Source organism: Rhinichthys klamathensis, unplaced genomic scaffold (genome assembly GCF_029890125.1).
Source record: "Rhinichthys klamathensis goyatoka isolate OS25496 unplaced genomic scaffold, OSU_Roscu_1.1 h1tg000254l_1, whole genome shotgun sequence".
Taxonomy (NCBI): Eukaryota; Metazoa; Chordata; class Actinopteri; order Cypriniformes; family Leuciscidae; genus Rhinichthys; species Rhinichthys klamathensis.
Genome location: NW_026606776.1, coordinates 3480791 through 3492032, shown reverse-complemented (window position 1 = coordinate 3492032; position 11242 = coordinate 3480791). Strand labels below are relative to the sequence as shown.

The window sequence follows — 11242 nt, the reverse complement described above, 5'->3', positions numbered from 1 at the left end:
CAATGTTATCTCGGGTTGCTTCGGGTGGGGTTTAAATTTCCTGCACCATTTGACGTACCATAAGATAATGTTTTGTGGTTTTGATAGGTTACATCTTCCTGTTTTCGTTAAAACCACAGTCAAATATTCATCTCAACCTCTATTAATTATAACGACAGATATATAGAGATATGTCCTACAGTGGTCATATAGGCCACTGTTTTAAAGTGCACAAGCATGCTTGCGTGCACTTTGACAAAGTTTCCATATAGGCTAACGACATGCATCACTTTGTTTTTTTACTCGAAGTGGTTTGAGAAAAGGAACTTTCATCTGTGTTTTTGCTTTCTTTGTGATTTTGGGGTGGGGGGTTGTGTGTTCCTTTTCTCTCTTACTCTTTGATCTCTTTTTGATGAAACTCAAAGCTTGATAGCTATGACCTGCTTTTAGTTTAAACAGTACAAATTCTTTCGCCTTTGCCCAGATTCTCTTTTTAAATTTTCCTGGATTATCAAATATTTTTTGTGCGTAACCTTTATTTGCCTAGCTGTAATTTTTTTCTCTTTTTTTAAATGTACATTGCATATATTTCCATGACATAACAGAACCATTTTACATTTTCTTTTTAATCCAATGCATTTGGTCAAATTCTGTTTCATCGAATTCTGTAAGATAAAAAAATAATAATTTACACGTTCTTTATTTTTTAGCATAAAAGTCTTTTTTTTAAAGATTCTGCTCAAACTTAAGTCACTTATCAGTCATTAAATAAATGAAAAAAACACCCAAAAAAAACACCAATGGTTTGTGCATAAACAGGTAAGTGTACAGGTGATCGTACCAACTGAGGTTTAACTGAGGTTTATATCACACAGTTTGTGTGAGCGAAGTGCAGCAGTTCCTTTACCATGCAAATCACCTGAGTTGTGGCCGAAACACGTCTTCCTGCTTAGGCCTCTCTTCCTGGCAACAATACACACAAACCCACAACTGCACACGTGCAGCAGTGTGCGTTTACCTGTGCAAAGTTGAAACTTGGGGAGGGGGGGTGGTAGTAACAAGTGGTTGAGGACAGGGAACTTCAAAGAACAGAATAGTGCATGGGGAAAAGCATGTTAGCCTAAATAAATTGTTGCAGTTTTAGTCTGTCCTTGTTTATAGCCTACACTTTAGTTCAGGATTTTGAACTCTTGAATAGTCAAGAAGAAAGGCATGCTGTGGTGTGATACTTTACAAAAATCATGCTTTCTTATCATTCAATAAGCTTCTAGTGGATAATTCTATCTATTCTGCACTGTTAAATGTCGCTGTAGATCTAGCAGCACAGTACAGTAAAAATCTACAGTACAATGATGCATTTCTATATTACAGTAAAATACCGTAATTTGCATTGCATTCTGGGTCATTTTTTTTAACAGGAACATTTTACAGTATATTTTTGTGTTGCTGTAACCTGGCTGTAATGTGCCATGCAATAATACAGGTGGGTCATCACATTAAAGCCATTCCATCATTTAGATTCTGTTGAGTCACATTGTATAAAAGCAGTTTTACCACATCTCACATTACTGTAGGCCTATATCAGTACCTTACCGGATAAATATGGCTATTATATTTTCAAAATTCCCTTTTGACGCAGTGTTTAAGAATTTAAAACAGAAATTATAAGCAGACAGTGATGATATAAAAACACTGCAAATAGATAATACATTTTGTTTTCAATTATTAGTGGTTGGTTTAATTTAGTGAACGTAGCAGTGGGAAAGTATTTTAAATTAGATGTTATGTATGGTTGTGCAAAGGTAAGACAGATGTTGTTTTTCTTGAAACAGTGCAGGCTGTGGTAAAAACCCTTTCCTCTGGTCTTGGCTTCAGAGTTAAAAGTGGTGCTTCACCTTTTTAACACAGCGTGAAACAGAGCTCTCGTGTTCACTGTTGTTTGCAGTCCTGGTGAAACATTCAAAGAGAAAGTCATCTGAAATCATGCATGCATTTACCGGTAAGCATATCAATTTATTTGCTCAATTACACCGTCAAAATATATATAAATAGCTTTGCAAATCTTTAAAAATGTAGAGGATGTGGTCAAAGAAGAGAAGTGATCCATTAGTGTAGCTCTAATGAATTCGCTTTAACCCTTCTAATCTACATGCCTTACTATGAAGGAAGTTTATCATTATGTGTACGCTCTGACACACAGTCTTTTTCCATTGACAGTTTTTTGTCCTGTGTTGCTGATATGGTCGTGTCACATAAAGGTAATTTCATGGATTAAACCAGGAAAAACTGCACTCACCTTTAAATTTGACCTCTAATTCCAGAGGGATAGTTCACCCAAAGATGAAATTTCTGTCATAATTTATTTGCCCACTTTATTCTTTCATGGAACACAAAAGGAGATTTTAGGCAAAATGACGAAAATCAGTCACCATTCACTTTTAATGCACCCATTTTGCATAGAGTGGAAGTGAATGGTGACTGAAGCTGTCGTTCTGACATCTTTTGTGACCTACAGAAGAAAGAAAATCTGTAACACTTTACAATAAGGTTCCATTAGTTAATACTACTAACAGTGTGCAATACATTTATTACAGAATTTAATCATCTTTGCTAATGTTAGTTAACATGTCCATGTCAGCTCAGGTCCATTAAATATGAACAGATACAAATTTTGATTTTAATAATGTATTAATAAAAGTATTCTTCTAAGTCTTTAGAAGTATTTTTCATTGTTAGTTCATGTTAACTAACAAAGAAAAATGTGGGGAAAAAAATCATGTTAAAATTAGCATTAACTAGGTTAATAAATGCTTTTTTCTTTGGAACTCTCTTCCTCTTGAACTTAGGGAAGCTCAGACTTTTTTTTAAAGCTCAAATTAAGACTTTTTTTCATGCTTGCGTATTTTGTTGTTGTTGTTGTTGTTTTATGTATTGTGTACAGCTCTTTGAGAATATATTCTACTATATAAAATAAAGTTTATTATAATATAATTGTTAAGTATTTTTCATTGTTAGTTCATATTAACTAATATTAATTAACTAATGTGTACAAAGGAAACCTTATTGTAAAGTATTACCAGAAAATCTAATGAGTTTGGAACAAGATGTCAGAATTTTCATTTTGGGATAACTATTTCTGAGACTTCTGGAGGTCTGGAGGTCTAAATGGAGTTCTTTCTCTGAACACCTTTTAATGTACATTTACCTGTACGTTTCAGCTCTAAACAGGAACCATTTACAGATTTCAGACTTTATTGGGGTTGCACATTTATTTTATAATGGCACCTTATGCTGAGTAACTGATTCCTTGGAAGGTTTTTGTGAAGCTTCTGCATTACCTTTATTTCAGAAAAGTTGGTCCAATGAGACTACTGAATACCAATCCACAACAGAATATGAGTATACCAGTGATTCGATGGATTACAGTGAACATGAATTCCTTTGCGAAAAAAGCTTCAACCGTACCTTCCGCACCTGGTTCCTGCCCACCATCTACACCATCATCTGCCTCCTGGCTCTTGTGGGGAACGTTCTGGTCATCCTGACCTTCCTTTACTTCAAGAGGCTGAAGACGATGACTGACGTCTACCTGCTCAACCTAGCCATGGCTGACCTGCTGTTTGCAATTTCGCTCCCCTTCTGGGCAGCTAGTTTCATGAGCAAGTGGCATTTGGGTCTGTATCCATGCAAGGCCATGTTCACCATCTACAAGGTCAGCTTCTTCAGCGGCATGTTCCTTCTCACCTGTATCAGCGTAGATCGCTACTACTCCATAACCAAGGCCGTCTCTGCTCATCGCTGTCGCTCCAGTGCGGTCTATTATGGACAGGTGTCTTCTCTGGTTACATGGGTGATGGCGGTGATCTTTTCGGTACCTGACATGGTGTTCTCTGAAGTCAATGTCAATGGCACCTGTGTAGAAAATGGCAGCAACTATGAGGACTACCGCATTAGGATGCTGGTAAGTCAGATGGTCCTGGGTTTTATACTTCCAGCGATCGTCATTGGATTCTGTTACATCTGTATCATCAAGACCCTAGTCCAAGCCAAGAACTTTGAGAGGAATAAAGCCTTCAAGGTTATCATTGCAGTGGTAGCTGTCTTTGTGTTCAGCCAACTACCCTACAATGTAGTCATGGGAGTGACCACTCAGGAAACAACGGACTGCGGCAAGGACAACAGTCGTCTTTATGCCATGGATGTGACCAGGGCCGTGGCCTTTTTGCGCTGCTGTGTGAACCCATTCCTGTACGCCTTCATTGGGGTGAAGTTTCGCAATGATCTCCTGAAGCTGTTGAAAGACTTGGGATGTCTCAAAAAGAGCCACCTCATGTACACCCACTGCGGTAAACGAAGATCTTCTGTCGGCCTGGACACCGAAACCACCACAACGTTTTCGCCCTGAATGCTCTTATATGCTTGAGAACAGATTCCAAAACAAAAGAAAGGTTTTGCCAGTTTCAGTTATAGTGGTAAATTGCTTCATAAACTCAATTTAGAGAAAAAAACGCCTGTGGAGGACTGAATGGTGACATACTGCAAATTTTGCCATGCAGTGTTAGTTACTTATTGTACAAAAACTTCTTCCTGCTTTGTAACAAAAAGCTTTTCACTTCTTGTTTTTGATTTCCCTTTGAGAGAAGAATTCACTTTTACTCTTTGTGATGTATAGCCATTTTGTCTTCAATATCTTGTTTTCAACATCAGTTTGTATGAATGTACTTTCAAAAATGAGACATTTTTTTAAAAGTTATGCCGACTGTCCAATAAATAAGCCGCATAATTCTTTTTTATGGTGAAATAGTTCTTTAAAATATGCCTTCTTCTTTATTCTTTGTCAGAGTTATTTTAAAACTGAATAAATCTAAAAAATAAATAAATATCTGACTCAAGTTGCTTTGCGTGTTATAACATTTCTGTCAACTTCACATCTTCTGCACGTCTGTGTGGTTAGTTTCACAAAACATGTCACCTTAAAATAAAAGCCTGGCTCGAACGCCACGTGAAGAGGAACCACAGTTAGAAATACCAACATATAGAATGCAAACATTGTGAACTATTTCATCCTATGGTTTCTCACCCTCTTTACCAGTTGTGAGGAAGACATTCACTCATTGTCTGTGGTCACAGTATTTACTACGTGTGTGGTTGTGGTGAGTGAGTCTGTTACACTTAAAATGTCCTGCATGCAGAAAAGCAACATACAGCTCAATTTCATTGTCATTGATTCATTTTGGCCAAACATTTGGTCTCAAATTGCACATGTGCAACCCACAAAAAACACTCAAAGAAAATCAATTAGTTGGATAGACCGAGCACAGTACTGAGTCGGTGTGCTCTGTTGGCACTTGAGATGAATAGTGTAAGTGCCAGAGGCTTTAAAGGGATAGTTCACCCAAAAATGAAAATTCTGTCAGTAATTACTCACACTCATGTTGTCCCCCGTAAGACTTTCGTTCATCTTCGGAACGAAAATGAGTGAAAGAGCGAATTCATCTTTGGTTCATCTATTTTACATGCACCATCTGTTATTGGATAGTCATTATTGAAGGGCTTTTGACAGCCTGTCTGAAATACCCATGAGCAAAGGTGAGAGTTGTCTCACTTTTGGGGGATTCTTCTCAAGCTGTCAGAGTGCCACTGCTTTCTCCATGTATGACAGATCAACCTTACATTAAAACAAAATAGAAAAAAAAATGGCTTATTCAGAAATATGTATATTTTCCTAATGTATTTGGTTTTATTCTCAGCATACATGAATTGGCATTTAAGGAGGGGAGTTTTTTGTTGTTGTTGCTGCTGTTTTGTTTTGAGTTTTTTTGCACATTGTATAGGGGAATTACGGTTAGACCACATAGAAAGACTATAATATGCTGACCATGAGTCAATAATGAAGACCAGGAGTCAAAGTTGAAGTTCAATTAGTTGACAGAGAGTTAACTGAAGACAAAGTTCTCCACACTTCCATAGTTAACAGATAATTCTAGCAGCATCCAAACATGATTTTCTGTTCTTTACGCAAATAAGGTTTTTAAAAGATACCATATTTGACACGTAAGAAACTTTGGTAAGGGTCACAGGTAAGTCATAAATTCCGGAAGGACTCTTCTCATCTGGGACACCATTGAATTCTCCTGGAGACTATTCTTTTGGCATGGTCACATGCCTCTTATTATTAATAAACAACTCCTGTGAGCACAATTAGATAAAACATAAGCGATATCTTTGCCCTTCAAGGATGAGTTTTCTCAGGACTTCACTGGAACAGAATATGAAAATTACATCCACACTGAGCGCTGACATAAACTTCTACACATAATTCACTAGTGTAACATATGGGGTTGGACAATGAAGCTGAAACGCCTGGTTTTAGACCATATACTTTATTAGAATGGTGTAGTAGAGCCTCCTTTTGCGGCCAATACAGCATCAATTTGTCTTGGGAATGACAGATACACTTCCTTTATTGTGGCCAGAAGGATTTTGAGCCATTCCTCTTCCAGAACAGTAGCCAGGTCAGCGGTGTAAAGTATTGGATTAAATTTAGAACTTTTTGGCTACACTGTATTTTGACTGAGTATCAAAGATGTATGTGCATCTACTCTCTACTTGACTTGAATAAGCTATATACTCTTTACTCCAAAACATTTGTGATGAGTAATGCAATTACTCCTTACATTTTGCATGGCACCTAAAGTTTTCTAAAAACAGTTTATTTCTGCTACAAAAGAAGCGATATCACCATCTACAGGGGATATAACGTGACGCGCACATTATATCCCCTGTAGATGGTGATATCGCTTCTTTTGTCACAGGTTTTTCATATAGCCTATATGAGATTAGATCTGCTCTTACTGATGGAATGTAAAATCAGTGACCACACATATAGGCATGAAACCAATTGGCCAGTGTTTCAGTTTCATTCCAACCCCTGTAGTGAGGGCTATGAACCCTAAAAAGAATTACACATGCTAAGTATGCATGTGTAAGTGGATACATGTAGTGTGTTATAGACCTTCATGACCGTAGGCACCGTTGTCTTTACATTTCTCATACAGCTATCATGAGAAGAGCCGGAAAAAAACATGGCAAATCTCTTTCTACAAAATATAACTCTTGATCAATTACAAAACAAGCACATATTTAGCCGGGTTAAATGAGTTAACACTGTTACTACATTCCTGACATGGGTCAGACCCTCCATCACCTCTCAGATTCCAAACACAGACATTGCCTGTAACATAAATACCAGAATAGATACAATGGTTTTAAGAAAACTATGATTTCCAATTCATTATATAATGCAAGAAGAGTCACCCTTTACTGCTTAATGTTAGGTTAATAATGCAAAAATATTATTCCAGGATAGGCGACTATAGACTACACAGGTACTGAGTTTGTTTTATTTGTTACTTGTTTATTTATTTATGCAAAATTGTCTTTTATCATCCACATGCAAAGTTGGTTAAAACATAACTGCATGCATTTTATATTATACATGCAACTGTTGTAACATAGCCTATTTTTGGCAGAAAATCTATTATCTTAACAGATAATCTATTATAAATTATACTACAAGCTAAACAAAATTTACCACAATAAATACAATAGAACGTGATAAATTCTAGTAAAGGTGGTCAGAAGTAGTTTACAATTTTCTAATTTATGTGGGTGGTGATGTGTCACCCGCCCCGCCACCGCCCCCTGTTTTCATCAGTCTGTTTAGTTTATGTGGCTGTTTTAGCTCATGTTGGCGTTTTAAAGTGGTAGATTCACAACAGAATTCAAATGGGTAGAACATTTTATCATCAGAGTCGCGATAGGAATGACCCGCGCAAATCTTATCAGACTTTTGTAGGGCGCTGGTGAACGCGCGCAGAGCATACTGGGATTCGCGCGCGCCACTCATGCACAATTAAATAAACTGGGCTTCAGTCATTTTTGCGCAGAAAATTGGTCCATTCGGTTCGTACGGGAACTTAGTGCTTAAGCTCCGTAAATAATTAATTAATAGCCAGATTTATGTTTCCATTAACCATGGTACAAATATTTGCAATAAAACCGTATTATATATCCTATGATTAGATAATTACACTCTGTTATGTAGTTCCTACATGTAGCCACTAGAGCGCGCTCTTGCATAAAACTATCTTGACACTGAGAATTATTTGAGCACATTACGATGCAGTTCTAAACTTGAGCAGCAGGGGTCGCCGTCCTTCTGCAAACAGCGAAATTTGAGAGGACAGAACAGGAAACTATAAAATGTGTTGGCGGTGGAGGAAGTGCAGCAAGCAACACTAGGGAATTATATGGGAAGGACATAGTCACCCCTAAACCTACAGTAGGAGCTAAAAGAATCATATTTTAAGCAATGTTTCACAGTTTTAAGCCTTCTTGAATCTTAAGGCCAGAAAAAAAATTATATGGACAAAAATTGTATTGGTTTATAAATAACTAAATGTCATCTGCGTCTCTCACAGCCTTTCTTTCACAGTCTGTGTGAACAGAATCAACACCAATATCTCAGATGCTGTATTAATAGACTGACTACATTAGGTTTCCCCAGAGGTAGCCTATGTGTAAATTTGCCAACAGTAGAGAGGATAATCCTGCAATGACAGCTAGTTATATTAGGAGAGAAGACATGTTAAAAAGAACATGGTGAATTGAGTTCAGCAGTCTGTAGTCAGAAAGTTTTTTCTGAGTCTGACTTCTAGTATTGTAGCAGTTTGATTAAAGGAAAATGTTAGTGGTGTTTGCGATAGATATGAGACTCTATAACCATTACATTTTTTTAATTTAAAAAGTCGGATATTTGGCTACATGTCATGGATCTCTTAAAGGGTTAGTTCACCCAAAAATGAAAATTCTGTCATTAATTACTCAAACTCATGTAGCTGCTATTTCCAAACCCGTAAGACTTTCATTCATCTTCGGAACACAAATGAAGATCTTTTTATTAAAGCTTCCTGTCCCTCCATTGACAGCTACAACTACCACTTTGACGCTTCAAAAAGTTCATAAAGAGATTGTAAAACTAATCAGTATGAATTGAGACTCGTTCGCTTTATATGATGAACGGATTCAATTTAGACTTTGTTTTATTCACATATAAACATTCATCAATTCACACATAACGTGCGAGAACCAATGAGGTTCATTCTCGTGTTACGCAGCACGTGTGGTAGTTGCATACCGGTATAGCTTTCACTGGAGGGACAAAAAGCTCTCTGCATATTTCATCAAAAATCTGTATTTGTGTTCCGAAGATGAACACAAATACAGAACACAAATACCTGGAACAACATTTCAAACAACCAATCAGATTTGAGAGACAAATTTACAGTTATGTCAAGACGGTCTTACAGGTTTGGAAAGACATGAGGGTTGGGTTTGGGTCAGTGTTCACCCAGTCTTGTGAAAAAGAAGTGAGGTTGATTGCACCGAATGTGCTGTAGTGGAATTCAAATCTTGAAAGTGTATATTTATTTAAACGGAACCTTTAGATTATATAACATTAATGAATGTAGGACCACTTAAGGTACTTAAAGAGAGTACACATTCATGACTGTAAAAGTCCACTTTATAATAGTAGTCAAATTAAAAAAAAATTTTTTTTTTTTTTTTTGATTTATTCGACAGTAAAAAAATAACAATAAATGCATAACAAGATGCCATTACAATGACACTACACATTTATCAGAGCTGTCAAGGATAGCACAAGAAAGTTACAAAACTTATTTCCATTGTGGTCCTCGTTGTAGTCCGATAAAGATGGCAAGCAAGCCACAGATAACAATAGAGCACCTTGTACACTCAAACACACAAATACATACACATCAGTAATAAATATTCCTTAAGACTACATAAAAACTAAATCTGATTAGCTTTTTGCAACCATTCACCACATGCTTGCTTAAAGCAGCGATCTGACTGGCTTAACTTAATCTCAACTGGGAGTTTGTTCCATTCAATTGCTGCCATGTACAAAAAGGTGTTTTGCCCAGAACAACTCTTAAATCTACAAGGTACTATGTCTGTGGCACTGCTTCTAGTTGAGTAGCTATGAGAGTTCCTAATAAACTTAAAATAATCTTTAAAATACCTTGGCTCATTCCTATGCAAAATCTTTCTTGTTAATCTCAGTTTCAGCTGTCTCACCCTATTTTCGACTGACAACCACTTTAAATTCTTAAGTTCAAAAGAACCAACATGTTTCCTATTATTAATGTTTAAAATCAACCTAACTAATTTATTTTGTGCTGTTTGGAGTTGTACTTTTATCCTCTTGGGGGTACTACTGTACCATGTAGTACAGGCATAATCGAAGAGTGGCTGAATTAGAGCATTTGCTAACATTAGTAAAGTTTCTTTATTTAAAAAATGAGCCTTACGTGTCAGAAATTTAATTCTTTGGTTTACTTTTATAATAACTCTTTGACCCATACTTTCGCCACTCAAGGAACTATCTAAGTCACATCCTAAATATTTAACACAATTTTTAACTTCAATCTGGGTACCACCCACAGAAATGCTAAGCTCAGGAGTCCTACTCAACCTTATTTTTGAACCAAATAAGATAGATTCAGTTTTCCCTAAATGCAAAGACAGTTTATTCTCAATCAGCCATTCACTTATATTATTTAACTCATCACTTAAATGGTTCTCAATAACTTTTATATCCTTATGAGAGAACACCAAGGCTGAATCATCCGCATAGAGAAAGAGATTACAATTACAGACAGATTTCATATCATTTATATACAAAAGAAACAACAATGGACCCAGGACACTACCCTGTGGCACCCCACATGTTATTTCTCTAGCCTCAGACAGAGTGCTGTTAATATCAACTCTTTGATACCTCTCAGTCAAGTATGATCCAATCCATTCACATGCCATACTGTTAAACCCTAGAGCTTTTAGTTTAATCAGCAAAATCCGGTGGTCAACGGTGTCAAATGCTTTCTGGAGGTCTAACAATACCATGCCACAGAGTTTACCCAAGTCGATCTCTCTTCTTAAACAGTCTGTCAAATACAATAAACACGTATCCGTAGAATAAGATGTTCTGAAGCCAGATTGCAATTCATAAAGCAAATTATACTTAATAATATAATCATTTATTTGCTCTTGTATTATTCTCTCCAATATTTTTGATACAACTCCCAAAATCGAAACTGGTCTATAATTGCCCTCTTCTAATTTACTCCCTTTTTTATATAACGGAACAACCCTAGCAAAAATGTACATTTTAAAT

General features: G+C 36.5%; 1 protein-coding gene across 1 annotated transcript; it reads left to right on the top strand.

Annotated features, from left to right (window-relative positions):
• The first annotated feature begins 1805 nt into the window (after window positions 1-1805).
• Window positions 1806-4464, top strand: ccr7 (chemokine (C-C motif) receptor 7). The gene is made up of 3 exons (XM_056266865.1): window positions 1806-1978; window positions 2197-2237; window positions 3329-4464. The coding sequence occupies exons 1-3, from the start codon at window positions 1963-1965 to the stop codon at window positions 4382-4384; spliced, it is 1113 nt and encodes a 370-aa protein (XP_056122840.1). The 5' UTR covers window positions 1806-1962; the 3' UTR covers window positions 4385-4464.
• Window positions 4465-11242: the final 6778 nt, after the last annotated feature.